Raw genomic sequence first — 21,362 nt, 5'->3', positions numbered from 1 at the left:
TGGTTATAATTGTCTATTTGGTGGTATATACAGTGATAAGACCGAGCCCTCTAACTGCAGAAGAATTATTATGACAAAGTAAAACTGGGAGATGTTTGTTTCCACTACTTGATGCCATGAAACCAGAGGTAGAACAACACATCCCATTAAGTTGATGCTTCAATCGTTCAACTCAGTGGTGATTCCTACAGCTTCAACCTGCTAAGAAAACTGTAAAGGAAAATAAGTAGTTTTTTGACAAATTGATTGCTTGATGGAGTGAATTAGGAATGAAAGAATAAATAAACCAAATTTGGGACTTAACATTTTACCATTTCTTTACAGGCTTTTTGTATAACCTCTTACTCAAAATCTGTTAACCTATCTGTTAGAATTCGGCTACTGTGAGCTTTGCAAAAATAATTCCAATTATTTGCAGAAATTAGCATCTGATGTGATTTTCTAGCACAAATTTAGATTATTGCAGGCTATTGTAAGTGTTGGTCTTTAAAGAAAAAAACATTGTGCCATGGACAGGAAAATCCAAGAAATGGGAAACCATGGATACAGTGGAATTTGATGTAATTGAAATAAAAGCTATTAAAAGTATCACCGATTTACTTGACTAACAAAGGCAAAAAATGTTATTTTGCAAAGATTTACTAATTCTCCAAATGCAATATGAAATTGAAGATTTTCTTTTGTTTTTCAGGTACGGAATATACAGCCAAATAAAGATATGAGCCTTGCTAGCAATCGTAGTCTAGCAGAACAGAATCTTGAATATCACCCTAAATTGGACTCTTTGAAAATCCAGTTAACTAGGAAATATCAAGAACTACAGACGCTATTTGAAGCATATCAAATGAGGAAGTCAAAATTAGGTAATCTATTCTGTCTCCTATTGTACATAGCACACATTATTTTGAACTTCTGATTCTTTTGTTTCTATTGTTTTGTATGTAGATACCCATAATGCATTTCTCATGAGTCCTGCACTTCGTAATAGAGTCAAAGAAGTCTACAGCATGGAAACAGTCCCTTTGGCCAAACTTATCCATGTTGCCCAATTTTCACAATTAAACTAATCCCATTTGCCTGCGTTAGGTCCATATCCCTCCAATTCCTGATGAAGGGATTTTGCCCGAAATGTCGATTTTTCCTGCTGCCTGACCTGTTTTACTTTTCGAGCACCACGCTATCGACTCTAATCTCCAGCATCTGCAGTCCTCTCTTTCGCTTCCTCTATACCTATCCCATCCCTGTACTAAATGGTTCTTAAATGATGAAATTGTATTTTCTTTTGTCACCACCTCTGGCAGCCTATTCCAGACACTCACCACATTTGTGTGAAAGAATTGCACCTCTGAACCCTTCTGTATCTTTCCCCTCTCACTTTAAACCTATATCCCTCTAGTTTTAGACTTCCCTACCATGGAGAAAAGTTGTTGGCTATCTACCTTTATCTTTGCCTCACGATTTTATAGATCTCTGTAAGGTCACCCTTCAGTCTCCTATGCTGCTGGGAAAAAACGTCTGAGCCGATCCATCCTCTCCTTACAACTCAAACCTTCCAGATCAGGTAGCATCTTTGTAAGTCTTTTCTGCACTCTTTCTAGTTGAAGCATATCCTTTCTGTAGTAGGGTGACCAAAACTGCATGCAGTAATCCAAATGTGGTCTAATCAGCGTCTTGTACGGCTGCAACGAGACATCCCAACTCCTTTTCTCATTGCTCTGATTGATGAAAGCAAGTGAGCCAAATAAACAGTGTCAATCGCTATAAGTCATTTGCCATTATAATATATTCTTTGTTAAATTCTGTTTTAACAATGTCTTCTGATGTCTCTTGAACAGTGCCGCTGGAGTTTGTGCATTGTTGGAAAAACATTATTATGCATAACCAGGCTAAGCTAGCAGTGATTTGCATTTCAAATCAAAAGTATGCTAATTTAAAAGAAATGACAAATTCCTTGCAAAGAAAATCTTAACAGGTACATTTGAATCCTACTCCCTCACCTTTGTTTTCCCTAACAATATCACAAAACCAAATTTTCAGGCAATAATTTGAAATGTTAATCCAATGATTTTGATTGAATTGTTGTGGTTTTCGAGAAGTGTTAAATTTCAGATTTATTTTTTCAATCTGTGCTGTACCTTTCTTTGGCTTCTTTCTCTAAATTAATATTTTTTTTGGAGTGAAGCGTACATCTTGGATTTGAATTGTGAGAAGTCTGTGTATTTGTTGCTTTGCAATGTGTTGAATACCAAAAATGAAGACTAAGAACTGGGGCAGTCATTGCTCTTGTTCAGTCTTTGCTCATTTATTTATCTTTATAATTGTTTTCTAATGGAGACAAAGGAAGGTGGGAGATAAAGTTGTGAAGAGGGCATAAGGAAGCCATGAGGCCATATTGATGGGCTAAATGATTGGGCATAAATTTGGCAAATAGAATATAATGTAGAAAAATGTGAAATTATCAATTTTTGGAGGAATAATGAGAAAATATCTTATCTAAACCATTAACATTACAGAGCTCTAAATGGCAAGAGGTTTTGAGTACCCAAGTACATGTATTGCTAAATGTTGTTATGCAGTTACAGCAGATAATTAGGAAAACTAATAAAACTATTGTATGCAGTTTTGGTCGCCATACTATAGGAAGGATGTGGAGGCACTGGAACGGGTGCAGAGGAGGTTTACCAGGATGTTGCCTGGTATGGTAGAAAGATCGTATGAGGAAAGGCTGAGGCACTTGTGGTTGTTTTCATTGGAGAAAAGAAGGTTTAGGGGTGTCTTGATAGAGGTGTATAAGATGATTAGGGGTTTAGATAGGGTCGACAGTGAGAATCTTTTTCCACGTATGGAGTCAGCTATTACAAGGGGGCATAGCTTTAAATTGAGGGGGGTAGGTATAGGACAGATGTTAGGGGTAGGTTCTTTACTCAGCGAGTCGTGAGTTCATGGAATGCCCTGCCAGTAGCAGTGGTGGACTCTCCCTCATGGGCATTTAAGCGGGCATTGGATAGGCATATGGAGGATAGTGGGCTAGTGTAGGTTAGGTGAGCTTGGATCGGCACAACATCGAGGGCCGAAGGGCCTGTACTGCGCTGTATTCTTCTATGTTCTATGTAATTATTGTCTATTGCAAAGGAATTTAAACACAAAAGCAGGAAGGTAATGCTTCAGGTACACAGAGCATTGGTAAGTCCATCTGGAGTGCTGTATGGCATTGGTGTCCTTAATTGAGGAAGAATGCAAATGTATTGGTTAATGTGTTGAGAAGATTTGCAAGACTAATACCTAAATGAGTGGGTTGTCTTGTGAGGAAATGTGAAACAGGCTAGGTTTCTATCTGCTGGGAATTAGAATAAGCAGCAACCTAACTTGAAACATGCAAGATTGTGAGACATCTTGACAGGAGGGATGTGGAGTGGATGGTTCTTATTGTAGGAGAATGTAGAATGCTGTTCTAGATTGCTATTTCAAAATAAAGCATCTCCCATTTAAGACAGATGAAAAGATTGTGAGAAGATTTGTAGCTCGGGTGCTTGTTGTGGTTCTGTTCGCCGAGCTGGGAATTTGTGTTGCAGACGTTTCGTCCCCTGTCTAGGTGACATCCTCAGTGCTTGGGAGCCTCCTGTGAAACGCTTCTGTGATCTTTCCTCAGGCATTTGTCGTGGTTTAAATCTGCCGCTTCCGGTTGTCAGTTCCGGAACTGACAACCGGAAGCGGCAGATTCAAACCACTACAAATGCCAGAGGAAAGATCACAGAAGCGCTTCACAGGAGGCTCCCAAGCACTGAGGATGTCACCTAGACAGGGGACAAAATGTCTGCAACACAAATTCCCAGCTCGGCAAACAGAACCACAACAACAGATGAAAAGAATTGCTTTCTGAGGAATGATTCCTTTAAAAGACACTGGAAGTGCAGTCTGAGCCTTCTTAAGGCAGAGGTAGTTGATTGTTGAGAAACAAATGGGTTAACTATTATGAGGGAGAGGTGGGAATGTGAATTTGAGGTTACAATCAATCATTAAATGGTGGAGCAGGCTTTTCATTCTGATTCACATTCGTATTGAATGTTTTTTGATTTCTGTCTCTTCTCCCTGCTTTTGTTGGTTCAGTATTGTTGAGCATGAGGTATCATTTTCAGAATAGGAACTGTCTAAGTTACATCTAATAGATATGTTGTGAAGAGACAGGGGCAGGGATTAAGATTTTAATGCATCCCTGCCACTTTGTGTCTCTTCACAATGATGTCATTATTAGTAAACGGTATGTATAGGTAAACAGTATATATAAATAGCATTGCATGTTATATGTTAAATGGAGGAAATTAACTGCATTGATTTAGTTCTAACACACCTAGTTATGAAGAAGGAAAATGTTATTATGATCCTTCGCTCACGAGGGGGCATTCTGATGGTTGCTCAGAATTTATGAAGTGGCAACAGTGGCCACTAATGGCTCCCTGACCCACCAGTGCTGCATTTGTCAACTTTTGATTATATGCAGCAGAGAATATAGCAATGACTTTGAGTCTCACAGCTCAGAAACAGACCCTTCGGTCCAAGTCATCCGCAACAATCGGGCATCCCAGTCTGACCTACTCCCATTTGCCAGCATTTGGCCCATATCCCTCTTAAACCCTTCCTCTTCATACACCCATCCAGATGCCTTTTAAATGTTGCAGTTGTACTTGTCTCCTCCACTTCCTCTGGCACCTCATTCCATACACACACCATTCTTGGCCTGAAAAACTTACCTCTGGTCCTTTTTTTTTATAAATATCTTTCTCCTCTTGCCTTATACCTATGTCGTCTAGTTCTGGACTCCCTCACCCAAGGAAGGGTGAACAGATAACATCTATCTATGCCACTCATGATTTTATAAACCTCTATAAGGTCATTCCTGCGCCTCCAATGCTCCAGGGAAAATGGCCCAGTTTATAAAGCCTCTCCCTATAGCTCAAATCCTCCAGTCCCTGCAACATCTTTGTAAATGTTTTCTGCATCCTGTCAATTTTAAAGGTATTCCTGCTATAGAAGGACAACCAAAATTGAATTCACTATTCTAAAAATGGCCTCAACAATGTCCTGTACAGCTGCAACAAGGCATCCCAACTCCTATACTCAATGCACTGATCAGTGAAGACCAATGAAGACTTAGACATCACTGCCATCGCATATCTCTGTAGCAACAGGAAAAAAACCAAAAGCGCTGAATTTTTTTTCCCCCAAATCAGTTCACCTCCGTATACTATAGTGAAAGAAACCACTTTATGTAATGATTGGACAAATGCATGTAAGGTATATCCGATATAAGACTTTAATAAAACAAGTTTAAAGCTTGGGATTTGCTCCAAAATCACTTGGCATTGTTTAGATATTTCAGAAATATATGTAAGTCTGTTTCATTTAAAACCTGGAAAACATAACATAAATCAAAGCAACTGACAAATCATTGAATGTTGTATAAATAAGCAAGTAACATACTGTGATAATAGCAAACTTCCCAAGTGGCTATGGTGCATGTGTGCCACAATTGGCTGGTTTAATCGCTATATGCATGGAGCCTCTGGTAATGTTCCAAAGGAAATATGAAATATCCTGTATGTTCAGAATGCTGTTAGACTTTAAAATGGACTGTGTTGACTAATGGCAGAAAAAACGTTGAGTTACTGTAGATGCAGGTGTGCTTCCATACTATTACAGATTGTATTGTTTTATTGAGGCCTTTCAGTCTGTGGAACTAAGGCAGAATGATGCAAGGAAAATGCAATATATGTAACACAAATATTATGTAATTAAATAAAACGTAACCAATTTTTGAGTAGACATGTAATATTCATAGACAGAACTTTTGATTTCCAGAAACATTTGATCAGGATCAGGTACCACATAACTATTACATTAAAAGCTTAGAATTAAAGGCAAATTATTAAGCAGGTTGGAAATTTGATAGCGATAATGGGTGTGTACTCAAAGGAGTTGCTTTCTATACAAGAATGTGTTGGGATCTACACTTTTAATGACAGTTGAAACAAAGTGCCATAAAGCCAGGTTTGCAGGTGACACACAGCAATTGTAAGTAAAATGAAGTAGCTTAGAATTACAAGGAGATTTCAGGGGCAAAGCTGTGGTCATGTATGAGGAGGATTTGCAATAGGTACATTAGCTGCACAAATAGATAAAAATGTTTATGGTGCAGTTTTCATCATGGAAACATGAGTGCAGGGTGACAAATGATGAGAACTGAACATTCAGAGGTATTCATTAATTTAGTAGGGCAGAGGAAAAGCGGGTTAAGAAAGGGAGGAGGGCATTGTTAGTTAGGGAGAAATCAATGCAATAGTAAGAAACAATATTAGCTTGGAAAGTTATGATGTTGAATCTTTATGGTTAGAGTTAAAATACATCAAGGTATAAATTTTTGTTTGGTGTCTACAAGTCCCCAATAGTAGTGCAGAGATGAGGGAAAGCATGAAACAAGAAAATGAGAAATAATAGGGTACATATGCAATCACAGAAGATTTTTAATTTACAATTACATAGAGCAAACCAGATTGGAGGAGGATTTTCTGGAGTGTGAATGTGACAGTTTTCAGGGCAATATGTTGAGGAACCAAGCAGAAAGTAGGCTATTCTAGACTGGCGGCTGTAGTAATTAATCATTTCTTATTCCAGTCTTGTATATATTTATGATACTGATGAAAGAACTAAAAGTAATATTTTCAAATTTGCACATGGTACTAAACTTGGCGGTACGATGATCTAAGAAGAGGATAAGGAGATGTTTGTGGTTTGGACAAGTTGAGTGAGTTGGCAAACACATGGGTGAAGTTATAATATGAAGTTATCCATTTTGGTAGCAAAAATAGATTATGATATTAATGACAAGTTGTTGAGAAAGATGGAGATGCACTGAGACTTGTCTCCTTGGTACTCCAGTTGTTGAAAGCAAGCGTGTTGGTGCAACTGGCAATAAGAAAGACAAATGGTATGTTTGCCACATAACGAAAGGATTCAAGTACAGGAGCAGGAATTTCTCGCTGTAATTGTACAGGGCCTTGCTAACCACACACACAGACACACACCCACCAAGAAAAAAGTGTTTACTGTACTTTCACAGGGCTTTCTTCACATAAAAGAAAGCAAAGCCTTGGAAATCTTTACCTTGGAAGACCAAGTTACTGAATGTGGTCAAGAAAGTGATTGAAAGTTCTTTAGATTTTAAAGGCATCAAGAGGTGTGGGGTGAAAGTGGAAATGTAGTATTGAGATCGAGGATCAGCTGTGATCACACTGAACGGTGGAACAAACTCAAAGGGTCAATGCTTCTCCCACGTTTCCATGTGAGATTATCCATTTTTGCATCAAAAAGGATACTTTTGAGCAACTAAGTGGTGAAAACATAGAGCAGTGAGAATCCACATTACTAAAATGCAGCAGTCAGGTGAAATAGATAATCTAATATGTTAATGGAATGTTGACCTTTATAACTTAGGGACTGGAATGTAAAGGAGAGGAAGTTTTGCTACAAAGTTCAAACCTGTGCGTAGACCACGTATGGAGTATGCTGTACTGTTCTCAGGCACTTCGCCTTTTGATATATTGCCCTTGGAAAAGAGTGCAATGCAGATTGACCAGAACTTTACCAGCACTCCAACGATTTATATTAAGGAGATGCTCCATACTTTAGCTTTATCTTATATTCCTGCGTATAAAGCTTGAACAAGAGCAGTTAATGATTTTGTTATGTGAACAGATGGTTTACTTCCGCTGCCCAGATGCTGCCTGACCCGTTGATTATTGCCAGCAATTTTTCCTCTTTGGCATCTGGAAAGTTGACAAGTGATTGTGTTAAAATTTTAAAATGTTGTAAGGAATAGGTAAAACAAACTGGGTAAGGGAATCTAGGAAAGCAGGCTTTAATTTCAGAGACTGACCATTCAGGACATGAATTAGTGCTCCATGAAAAGGGTGCTGGTCATGTGGAACTTGTTTTTTTATCCCCTCAAAATAGATTCCAACTCCATTAATTTTAAATCTGAGATCAGTGGACTTTTGCTGGGCATGGGTATAAAAGGACATGAATGGAGTCAAAATGTAGATCAGTAGTTGATGATTAAATGCAGGATAGGCTTGGATTGAATGAATTACTGATTTTTGAATAAACTGTTTCCACTATGATCTACAAGCATGATTTTAATTTTCCTGAATGATGTGATTTTTTTTTAAAAAGCAGTGACTATAATATGCTAATGCAGCAAATACACAATAACCATTTTTTATATAAAAAAAATCCTTTGGGTTTCACAAAACACAGCAATAGAGAAATTGTGTGGAAAGTATAGTGTGATGAAAGTAATATCCCCATCCCCAGCCTACTTCTTGTCATTCACCAGATTGAGGTTATAATAATGCAGAGTTGTATTTTATCATGCCACATAGTAGAAAGCAGATAGGGATCTCATTAGAAACATGTTCATTTATATATTTCATGCAAGATAATACCAGGTTGTTGGTTTACACTTGACCTTGTTTCACTTAAATGTTTATTAACTACTTGTTGAAAAGGATACTGCATACATGATCAACATATCCACCATACAAAACATGCAGTCCTTTTGTTATCATCTTTGTATCAGCATACCATTTAACTAGCAACTGAGCAGTGTACAATTGAGTTCCATATATAGACATAACCTATCCAATTCTTGTTGGCACCCTTCTGTTTATGAGAGATAATGGCACAGCAAATAGTCCACTCTGGGTGTCATCGTATGGTGTACCTTTTGATAGCTGAAAAGACTAATTCTTGAGAGTCTGGTTATGCAACAAAATGCAAACTGTGTCCCAGATGACATTTACGTTCTTGGAAGTATCTGAATCTGAATTAGACCATCAAACTATTGTTGCTACAAGATTATCTTCTAACCATACATTCACTCTAGCACCTAAACTGCCAATGTCCACATTATCTGACTCCAGTTCTGCTTCACTCCATCTGCTGACTCTTGCAACCATTCCTTTTCTTATCTCGACTTAAATACAGGAGACTTGTTTTCCCATCTTCCTACATAACCTTGGTACACATCCAATATTTCTGGGGTTGACATCTCCAACCCCACTGTATCCGAATCTGAGACAATATCTACTGTAAAACCTGTATTTGTTTTTGTAGATTTGTCTTAAAGCATTTTAAATAATGAATTCTCTTTTTGAATTCAATAAGGCACCTCAAAGGTTAAATCATAAGCTAAGAGCCTGCAGTGTTGGAGATTATATATTGGCATGGATAGAGAATGGCTAATGGGCAGGAAACAGTAAGTGGGTACAGGAGTGTCTTTTTCAGATTGATGACCTGTGGCCAGTGGGGTTCCACTGGGATCGGTGCTGAGACTGCAACTGATAATAAATCTTAATGACTTGGAGGAAGGAAGCCAGATTTGCAAAAATAGATGGAAATGCAGGGTTGTGAGAGGGAAACAAATGGTTTACAGACAAAAATTGATAGGTTGAGTAAGTTGACAAATGGAATATAATGTGGGAACATGCAAAATTTATATTGGAAGGGAGAGCAAAAGAACAGTATCATTTAAATGGAGAAAAACCACAACACAAAGGGTCTTAGGGCATGAAACACAAAAGGTTAGCACACAGTGCAGCAGGTAATTAGGAAGGCTAATGGAATGTTGGCCCTTATTTCAAGGGAGTTGGAAGATAAGAGTAGGGAAGTCTTACTGCAGCTGTACAAGCTGCTGGTAAGGTCATGTGGAGTACCGTGAGCAATTTTGGTACCCTTATTTAAAGAAATATATAATTTTCTTTGGAGGCAGTTCAGAGAAAAATCACTTGGATGCCCCTTGGTATGGAGGGATTGTCTTAGGAGCCAAGGCTAAACAGGTTGGGATGGAATGTAACTTGTTGGAATTTAGATGAATGAGATGTGGTCTCATTGAAACAATTCAGATTCTTAAGCAGTTTGACTGACCTGATATTACCCTTATTAAAGTAATATCTAACCATCTTGATGACTATATCCATGATGAACTTTATTCCTTTGCCTCTGCAGCCTTTGTCACAGTTGACTACACTATTCTCTGCTGCCTTTACTCTGGTCAGCAGGGTGGAACTGCTTTTGCTTGGCTGTGTTTTGACTAATGGAGCAAAACTGCAGAATTGCTTGTAATATCTGCTCAGACTTATGTTGTTACCGCTGGTATCCCCAGCAATCTCTATTTGGCTCCCTTTTTATTGCTGTCATGCATGCTACCTGTCCCTGGACATTAGCATCCTAAAACTTGACAGGTCTCCAATGTACACGGCCAGCATTCACCTCTCGCTCTTATCATCTTTCTGGATCCCATTGCTTTATGATTTGTCACATCTTGTCTGATGTCACAATATTGGATGAACAAAACATTTCTCTAACTAAATATTGGAATGACTGCTGCTATTGCCTTTGGCCCAAACTCTCCTGGTAATCATCTGAACCTGAACCATACCATGCAGTCTTGCTATGCCTGACTACAAGATAAGCTTACAACCATAGATTCACTCAATCACTAGTGTTGACTACATGTAGCTCAATAATATTATCTGACTTCAACTCTACAACATTGTTTTCTGCCATTGATACTCTCAACCATGCCTTTTTACTTGAAGACTTGATAAATACTCTACTGGCTTGCTTCCTATCTTCCATCCTGGATAACTTTGCACGTGCAAAGTTTGGTTGTCCATATCTTAACTACCTATCTAATGAACCTTACACCCATGTGCTTGCTGACCTCCATGTCTCCAAGTCCGACAACTCCTAAATCTTTTACATTCCTGCCTCACCCCTTTCTCTGTCTAACCTCTAGCCAAGCCAACCTTTGAGACTTCTGTTCTTTCAGTCTGACCTCTTGCACCTTCCTAATTTTAAGTATTTCATCATTAGTAGGTGAGCTTTTAGCTGCTAAATGCCTTGTTCTGGAATTGTCTCAACTTCTGCTCCCTCATATTAAAACATTTATATCTCCATAATTCCTTTCCTCTTTTAATAGGTTCTTGAAGGCCACTCTCTTTAGTCAATGCCAAAAGCTTGGTCTGTCTTGTGTAGCTCAGTGTCAGGAAGGATTTGCTGACATATTGCTACGAAAAAGGCAATATCAATACATTTCCAATGATCTCTTTATTTAAAAAAGAGAGAATCCTGTTTTACCATTGATTTAGCATTTTTCTAATTTTACAGAGCTTCTGTGCTCAAAGTAGTTTTGTCTCTTAATGTACATTACCTCGGGCTGCCACCAAATTGTTTCAGTTTTTAATTTGTTAATTTGTAAAATGCACGAGCTGGTTATCACCGTTGCTGCTCTGCATTGACACTGACTTTTTAAAATGTTTCAAACAATCTTCCAACTGCAACAAAGTACAGGGCATTGTAGATAATTGGAATCTAAATCACTGTATGGCATGAAACTTGGTGATGCAGAACAGCAATCTCCTTAATGGGAGGGGAGATAAATGAAACAATTGTTCAGCAGCCAGTGGGTATTCATAGCCCTTCACTACTCAAGCTGGATACGTGCCTAGTTGCTGCAGTTTTACAGGCTCTACTCTGCTTTTGACTGTTGTTTCCATGAAGATATCATGTATTTCTAAAGGGCATCTTGAATATTTTTCCATTCCACTTCTGGTCTGATTTGAAGTCTCTTGCTAGCAGCTAATTGGCCAAAGAAGATTTTTGTGCCTTGGCAGTAGATCTATCATATTGAAATTAGCAAGGCCGGAAGAAATAATTGGTTGGTTGAACTATATTCAAATTTAGTCCCAGCATTGAACTCAACCTAATTTTGCATAAAATAACTGAACTAATGAGAGCTTTTAGTATCACATGTGAGTAGTTAATGGCAGTTTCCTCAGGATTTTTTTTGTTTATTCTTGTAAGCATTCAAACAAAACAAAAATTCGAGAATATGTAGTATGGACTAGTCAACATTTACACTATGAATCTTTGTTATTACTGTGGTGAAAGTAAAGGTAAAGGAAAAATTCCTGAAGAAGGGCTTATGCCCGAAACGTCGATTCTCCTGTTCCCTGGATGCTGCCTGACCTGCTGCACTTTTCCAGCAACACATTTTCAGCTCTGATCTCCAGCATCTGCAGACCTCACTTTCTCCTGAAAGTAAAGGTAACTAAGCAATGAGCAGGTTACAAGATTTTAAAAAAATACACAAACCTTTACACCTGTTAAGCACAACATTAAATACAGAAATGTAACCCATTGCAATACCTCCGCTTGATATGGTGATACGGATCAAGAAAGGTTTGATCTCCTATGTGTAAAGATTGCTATCAAGATAGCCATAATTGATCCTGGTGTACTGTACTTGAGTTAATTGGTCAGAGCTCCCATTCCTACTCACATTGGCAGGATTATGCTCAGCTACAACACCCAACTGCAGATAAGCTGGCTTCTGCTATCCCAGCAACGAGTCACCATCAAATAAAAGCAAAATAGCTGATGTAAAAATCAAAGATCGATTTTTTTTCGTTAGCAAAAGTTTATTTACAAACTAAAATCCTGTTGCCAAGTGCCAAGTATAACCATTCTAAATCAAATATAAAAATGCAAAAGAAAAAGTTGGAATTTTGTAGATCAGCATAATTTTGCATTTTTGTGTCATTAGAGATCAAAGTTTACCAGTTTAGGGTTAATTCATTGTGCAGATTAAATCTGTAATTTTATTTCTTAATTTAGTCAGTCATTTTGAGTTCTGTTAGTGGCCATTGTGAATTCCGTTGGAAGTCAATTCATGAAGTTTGGAAGTAAAGGAATGGCGAAGTGTGTTCAGACTTAATCATGCAAGGCATCTAAGTAACTGTAGTTATTAAGATCAAGCAAAAAAAAGTTTTTAAAGACCTGAGGAAAATAGTGCGGATGCTAGAAACCTGAAATAGAAAATCTAGGCACGAGGGCCTCAGATTGTGATATCAACCCTTTCTTTCAGATGCTACCTCATCTGAGTATTTCTAGTATTTTATGTTTTTGTTTTCATAATACATTTATAGCATTAGTTGGTTTTGAAATGAAATGGAAACTTAATTGTTTTAAATACATTTCTGCATTTGTTCATGCTGACCACCAATTGAAGCTAAGGGAAATGTGCTGCGTTGGATCTATTAGGAGGTGACTGGCAGTGGCCCAAGATCACAGTGCATCAGTGATCAACAACATCCCAGGCATGGGAGAACTAAACTGGCAATCGGTTTTTCAGCAAATGCAAACAAATAACAAAATTGAGATTTCCCAAGTGTTTAACATTTGGTATGGAAAATACATAATTTATCCTGATTTGATTTGACAGCCTCTGTGGCACACAAGTATCCTTTTAAAAGGAAAGCAAATAGTATTTTAATTCATCTCACTGGTCCTATTAATAAAGATTACATGGTATGGAGCCTTGACAATACTTGACAATTTCTGCTAAGCTAACTGATCTAAATTATGGTGTGAGAAATGTTGCCATGGTAACTGGAAAATGTGAGACTTTTACTGAACTGCAACCACTGTGGAGATACTAATTTTTTTTTGTTGGAAGATGTAAACTTGAGGTTAGACACTGTTGCTTATCCAAGGTAAGTGGGATGGCTTAAAGAAAGGTTACAGGTTTAACCGTCTGTGCTAGGGTTGACACGACAGTAGCGGTGGGGCAGCTACAATTGCTGACTGCACCCTGAGCAGCAGGAAAGAACCTTGGCCAGCAATGTTTAGCTGTTGATCGCTATGCAGTGACCCATGTTGGAATTGTGCATTGTAGGTGCAAGTTGCAGATACTATTAGGTTGTCCCAATGATGCCCATGCATTGGACTAACCTGCTGGCTATTAAGGCTGCTATGTGAATAATGTCCTGTTTTGGCAAGATAGCGCTACACTAATTACTAATAGAATCCATTGTGAACCACAGGAATATTTTCTTACTTACAGAATTATTTGCAATGCTATCAAGTTGTTAATCATGCAAGCTGATCATGTTTTTTAATCACCATCAAATTGGGGAAGGCAGCAACATCTTTTGTTGAAGTAGAATTGTTTTGCAGGCTGATCAAATTAGGTTCATAGCATTTGAGTTGTTGATCCACAGCTGTTTTTGGAGTCACATCTGCTACCTCCAGCTTGTTGGTATGGAGGACTATTGAGGTTAATATGGGCTTGGAAGATTGGTAATTTGCAAATGTGTAAGTGGAAGTAAAACTTGACATGCAAGCAAAGAGAAAGGTTAATGAAAAAGAATCATTTGGAAGAAGTAACCAGGATTAGATGCAGCTTGTTTGACTTGCAGCAAACAAGAAAAAAGATCAACAGGTTATAGGCAATAAAAAAATAAATTATTTTGAGTGCACATTTTTTGAGACCATTGTCCAAACTGTGGTGTTCAGTATTACCCAAGATTATTAAATTAGTACAGGAACAGTGTTGATAGTCTCTAGTACTACTTAATGCTGATGAAAAACTCTCTAGAATCATGTGCATCTGAATCTACCTCTTACCAATTCACCAACAGAGGTGACAGCTGCTAGTGGGGAAAGAGATTAATTTACAATCAACATACTTTTATTAACCATTGAGGTAATGACAAGTGCTTGCTCTAATCCTTCAAAGATATTTGAAAGGAAACTTGCTTTGCTCCAATGTAATAAAATGTAGTTTGGTTTTCAGTTTAGTTATGTGAAACCAGTTTAGCAGTAATCAGTGAAGTGAGATAAATTTGAAAGAACTAATATTTGCTGTTGAACCTGCCTTTTTTTTATAAAATAAAAAAATGCAACGGAGAAAGTATTTTCCACTTTTTTTATGCCTAGATTTCCATTCACTGCCTCTTGTTGAAAGGTGGGTGATCTACTTCCAAGGATGCTTTTGCTGTCCCTTCAACTACTGTCCCTTTGGATAATGCTATCTTGTTACCACCTTATCACCTTAGCGTAACTAAAATTGAAACTTTCAGGGGAAACATTGGCATGAATCTGCCTCATCAAAGTGCTGTGTAGTCTGTATTCCAACGTGTGTAGGTTATGCAAGCCTCTCCCTTCACGTTGCAAGGTGGATGCATATTCTAATACATCTGATTCAAAAGGTATTTGGCAACATTTATCAGTCAGAGCATTTGACTTTGTTTCCAACTGTGGAGGTCAGGCTGAGCAAGATGTTTATAGTATATCTTGTTTAGATTAAACTTGTACTAGCCAGGAGAAAAGGTCTGATATAGCTGTTAGTGCTACTTCTCGCTAACAGTTGAGTATTATTTTTAACCTTTTAATTTATTGGACTTGCAACTAGCTGCATTCAGAAGTTCAAACTGCAATTACATATAAGAAAACACCACTTTTGAAGCATGTTAGCGGTTTTGTTTTAGACTTAGTTAAATTTGAAGTCATTGGAAAATTAACCTCTTGAATGCAACATGGTTCCTGCTGAGGGCAGGAAAATACACCCACTTTTATAAACACATTATTTCCAACAAAAAAAAAGTGAAAATTGTCTAGATTAAAAATAACTTGATAGTCCCGTCTGTTTGAGCTGCTTTTTAACCACTTCACTTCTTGTAGCTGTTTGTTTTAACTCCACACTCATGTTCCATTTTGAAATTATTCTTAAAAACTACACTTAATCTCATCTTCCTGTGTACAGTGCCATAGGAGATTGACTGACTAAGATGAATTTGCAGAAGACATTAGTCAAACCACAATTGCACTGTACAATTTTTGTCATGCCAGAGGAGGTGATTGCCTACTAATGGTCACGCTAGACTATTAATCCAGAAACTCTCGGAATGTTGCAGGGACCACGGTTCAAATCCCAACGTGGCAGATGGTGGAATTTGAATTCAATAATATCTAGAATTGTCTAATGTTGACCATGAAACCATTGTTGATAGTAGGAAAAACCCATCTGGTTCACTAATCTCCAGGGGAGGAAATCTGCCATCCTGATCTACATGTGATCCAGACCCACAGCAATGTGGTTGACCCTCAATTGCCCTCTGAAATGGCTGGGCAAGCCACCCGGTTGTATCAACTGCAACATGGTTGACCCTCAATTGCCCTCTGAAATGGCTGAGCAAGCCACTTGGTTGTATCAACCACTTTGAAGTCTCAAACGAAATGAAAGCAGACAGGCCACCTGTGCATCGGAAATGATAATGGTTGAAACAAGCCTGTCAATCCTGCAAAGTCCTCCTCACTGACCTCTGGAGGCAAGTGCCAAAATTGGAAAAGCTGTCTCACAGATGAGTCAAGTAACAGCCTGACCTAATCGTACTTACAGAATCATACCTTACAATACCATCATCATCCCTAGGTACGTCCTGCCTCCCCTACAGAAGAGGCCCAGCAGAAGTGATGGCATAGTCAGGAGGGAGTCACCATGGGAGTCCTCAAGATTGATGCTGGAGATCATGAAGTCTTGGATAAAACATGGGCAAGGAAACCTCCTGCTGATTACCACATGACGTGCTCTCTTGACTGATGACTCTGCTTCTCCACATTGAACAACATTTGAAGGAAGCACTGAGGATGGCAAGGCTACTGTATGTATTCTGGATGAGAGATTTCAATGTCCTCATCCAAGAGTGGCTCTGTAGCACCACTACTGATCAAGCTGGTTCCAGTCAAAAGGACATGACTGCTAGATTGGTTCTGTGGGCATGTTGTGAGAGAATCAATAGAGGAAAGCATACTTGACTTTATCCTCACCGGTCTGCCTGCTGCAGTTACATCTGTCCATGATCGTATCAGTACAAATGACCACCACACCGTCTTTGTGGAGATGAAGTCCCACCTTCATATTGAGAATACCTTGCATCGTGTTCTGTGGCACTATCTCTTTGCTACGTGGTACAGCCTTCAAACAGATGTAGCAACTCGACTGGGGATCCATAAGGATCTGTGGGTCATCTGCAGAATTGTCCTTGTACAAGATCTGCATCCTCATAACCCAACTTGTCCTAACTCAACCACTGCCATCAAGTCAGGAGATCAACTGTAGTTCAATGTAGAGGTCATGCAAGAAGCAGCACCAAGCGTATCTTAACCAGGTTGACAGGTTATTCTGGCCATTAATCTACACTCAATCATCAGTAAGGTGATGGAAGGTTTCATCAGTGCTGTGAAGGAATAACTGGCTGGGTGGCATCCAGTTTGGGTTCCACCAGGCCACTCAGTTCCTGATCTCATTACAGCTTTGGTTCAAACATGAACCAAAGAGCTGAATTCCAGAAGTGAAGGGACAGTGGCAGCCCTTGATATCAAGGCCACAATTGACGCAGTATGGAATCAAGGACCCGTAGCAAAGCTGGAGTCAATGGGAATTGGGGCAAACTCTCCAGTAATTGGAGTCATACATAGTACCTCTGACAATAGTTGTTGGTCAGTCATCTCGGCTCCAGGACATCTCTACAAGAGCTACCCAGAATAGAATCCTAGGCCCAACCATCTTCAACTGCTTTGTCAAATGCTTTCACTTCATCATAAGGTCAGGAGTGGGGACAGTTGCCAATGATTGCATCATTTGTGAATCCTCATACTGAAGCAGTCTGTGCTGAAGTGCAGCAAGACATGAACAGTGTATCAGCTTAGGCTGAAAAATGACAAATAACAACATTTTTGTCATAAAATGCCAGGCAATGACCAACCCTAATAAAGGACAATCTCACTACTGCCCAGTGACATTAAATGGTGTTACCATCATTGAATCCAGCCACCTGCCCAAGCAAACCATTGACCAGAAAACGAAGTGGACTCATCACTTGACCTCCCAAAACCTGGCCACTCTCTGCAAGGCAAGTCAGGAGTGTGGTGAAGTAATTCCCACCTGCCTAGATGGGTGCGGCTCCAACAATACTACAGAAGTTTGAAACTATCTAAGATAAAGCAGTCTGTTTGATTTGTGCCACATCCACAAACGCTGTCACTCTATCACTGACACTCAGTAGCAGTAGTGTGTTAAAATCTCCAAACTTCACTGCAGACATTTGCCAAAGATCCTGGGGCAGCATCCTCAAAACCTTTCCACCAAAAGGACAAGGGCAGTAGATACATCAGAACGCCACCACCTGCAAGTTCCCCTCAAGCTGTTCATCATCCTGATTGGAAACATACTGTTGCTCCTTCACAATTAAATTTCTGGAATTCATGGCCTAATGGTGTTGTGGGTCTATCTACGGTCCCTGGATTATAGCACTTCAACAGGCAGCTCACCACCACCCTCAAGGGCAGCTAAGATGAGCATCTCTGGTTGGCCAGTGTTTATTGCTCACATCCCATAAATGAATTAAAACAAAACAATAGGTGTATTAAAACCGTGGAAAAAATGGTGCTGAAAATTATGTTCTTGAAAAAAGACACACTGCTGCTTCATAGAAGGATGTTTTATGGAATTTTTGTTTTAAATCATTCAGGGATGAATGAGGCAAGACAGATTTCTTGTGTTTGACTGGTAGTTGCTCAGGCAGACAGTTTTGCTTTTTAGGGAAAGATGAATGAGCACTTGAAAGCAGAGGGTCTATGGAAGTGAGCAATTTTGGTTTTGTTCTTAAAAAGATATAGTTGCCTGCTTAGTTTTGTGCTGTAAACTTTAATATATCACTTTGACTCTAGTGCTACTGATTCTGCTGAGAATGTTTTGAAGAGCTAGGTCCTAAATAATGATCAGGACTTTGAACCATGTGCCAATTTGTTTTGGATTAAACACCAGAAAATTGGATGTGTAGAGTAGAAAGAGAGATTTTAATTTGTAGGGTCCTTGCAGCAATACTTCGGTGGGGAGGGGGAGAGAGACTGGGTTGGGGCAAACATAGGGTCAGTTATAGTATGATAAAAATATTAATGAGGAAGGAATGGGAATTGAATTATATTGGTGGGGGGGGTATTAGAATAAGGAACAGTTGAGAGAAGTTGAAAGCACCTCTAACAGTAGCTATACTGTTAGACAGAGTATTACTTAAGGAAGAAGAGGAACTTGCAGCAAAGGGTACTCTGATAAATTATTTAATTTTGATTTAGACTGGACAAATCAAATTGACAAAAGTATTTAAAGAAGGGTCTTCATAAAATATATCCAAGAAATTTCCTGAGAATAAAATGCATTCAACCAAATCGGGAGCAGGCTGTTTCTGATTATGCTGTTAGAATATCACCTGCAGATCAACTGATACGCACATCCAAATCTGGAGTCTGAGTCTTCAACATCAATTGCAAAGATATAAGGGGTGAGTTTGCGAGGTTGAATTGGGAAGTTAAATTATCTGACAATAGATGAACGATAATGAACGTTTAAAAAAAATTTCACAACTCTCCATAAATATGTTTCATTGAGGAATAAATGCTCCATTGTGAAAGTAATTCATTGCAGCTAATCAGAGCAATTTAGAATGGTTTTAGCTTGAAAAGGTGTTTAATGTTTCCAGGAGTGGTAATAAACTCCAAGGACTGGAATCATTTTAGAAATCAGCAAAGGACTGATGAAGACAGAACACCAGCTATACAAGTAAGCCAGTGAGAAGCTAGTCATTCTCCCATTGTAACAACTGCTCAAAACAAAATAACATCATTTAAAAGTCTTTAAAAGCCTGAGACATAATAAATTATAATGGAGAATGAGATAATATACAAATATTTTTGTATTTATTTTTATAGAAGATGTATGCAAATACCAGATATAATGGGGAAACAAGTAATTAATTTCTTCACTCTTTTTTATTACTGGGATTAAAAACTAACCACTAGCTTCGGCCCGATGATTTCCATCATATGGCTCTTAGAGGTGGTGATAAAGGTGTATTCTCTAGATTTTGTAATATGCGGGTGGGGAGAAAGCAAGGAGCCACTTGCCAGTTCATCTGACATTCATCGGTGAAATTGCTGGAGTTTGTCAGTAAGGAATTGGTAACAAAACAATTGTAAAATCATGTGACTAGGTGGAGTCAACACGCCTTAAAAGGAGATTGTCCCTAATGGTTATTGTTTAAGGATGTAACTATTGGGATGTACAATGGAAACTGAGAAAAGGGAATGTATCTCGGTTTTTCGAAAGGCATTTGCTAATGTATCACCTCAGATGTCATAAGAATATGAGAATGTTTTGAGATTTGTTAAGATAACAGGCAAAGAACTGATCATTTTCAACTTGGGAAACTTACTGGTATAATGCTGCAAGGGTCAGTGAGGCCTCACTACTTATAACCTTTTTATGGTAGGTGAAGACACAGTACAGCAAAATTTGCTAACAATAACAAACTTAAGTGCGCAACACACCAATGGGATATTGGCCTGCTAAGTGAGTGGATCAATTGAATGCAACATGAGGAAATGTGAGATTAACTTTGAGAAAAACAGAAATATCTTTTGATGGTATGAAACTGTTAGATATTGTTTAAAGGGATTTGGGTGACCTTGAAACACAAAGTTAACATATAAGTACAGCAGCCATTTGGAAAAGTAAATGGTATTTTAATTGATTGTACAGATGTTGAAGTACACGAGTAAAGAAGTCTCATTAGTACATAGGACTTTGTACTTCAGGTGCCATTTCAATGTGCAGTTTTGGCCACCTTACCTAAGAAAGGATATACATGCATTAAAGATGGTGCCACACAGGATCACTAGAATCCTTGTTTGAAGGTGTCCTGAGTGGAAACATTGAATGGAATGCATCCATGTTCAATGAGGGTTGGTCTCATTGAACCATGTTTCAGCCAGAGGCTGGTTCCCCAAGCTGGAGAGTCTAGAATGAAGTTACATAATCTCAGCGTAAGGTGTTGACTGTTTAGGACTGAGAGGAACAGAAATCTTTTCACTCAGGAGGTTGTGCATGTTTGAAATGTTCTACCCCAGAGGACTGTGGAATTTCAGACATTAAATATATTCAAGGCTAAGATCAATAACACATTACAGGATACTAAAGGAATAAAGCGGTGAACACTTTTTTTGTCAGTATTCACTTTGACAAAGGGCAATGTTAGTGAGAATACAGAGATACAGTCTACTAGATTAGATGGGATTGCGGTTGACAGCGGGGAGGTTTTAGCAATTTTGGATGATCTGAAAATCTGGGTCGGATGGGATTTATTCTCGGATTCTCTGGGAAGCCAGGGAGGAGATTGCAGAGCCTTTGGCTATGACCTTTGTCATCATTGTCGACAGAAGTAGTGCCAGAAGACGAGGATAGCAAATGTTGTTCCATTGTTTAAGAAGGGAAGTTGAGACAACCCTGATAATTATAGGCCAGTGAACCTTACTTAGGTTGTGAGTAAGATGTTGGAAAAGGTTATAAGAGATAAGATTTATAATCATCTAGAAACAAATAATTTGAATAGAGATAGTCAAAAGAGGTC

At 38.6% G+C, this 21,362-nt stretch overlaps 1 protein-coding gene across 1 annotated transcript in view; it reads left to right on the top strand.

Moving 5' to 3' along the window:
* The window catches only part of vps37ba (VPS37B subunit of ESCRT-I a), a 37,049-nt gene that overhangs the window by 10,383 nt on the left and 5,304 nt on the right, over positions 1-21,362 (top strand). Inside the window, exon 2 of the mRNA XM_043715783.2 lies at positions 692-863. Within this exon, the coding sequence (XP_043571718.1) occupies positions 692-863 (172 nt within the window). The remainder of the gene's footprint in view (positions 1-691; positions 864-21,362) is intronic.

Source organism: Chiloscyllium plagiosum, unplaced genomic scaffold (assembly GCF_037043375.1).
Source record: "Chiloscyllium plagiosum isolate Xiang-an unplaced genomic scaffold, Cpla_swu_hap1 HiC_scaffold_24, whole genome shotgun sequence".
Classification (NCBI taxonomy): Eukaryota; Metazoa; Chordata; class Chondrichthyes; order Orectolobiformes; family Hemiscylliidae; genus Chiloscyllium; species Chiloscyllium plagiosum.
This window is presented reverse-complemented; position numbering and strand designations above follow the sequence as displayed.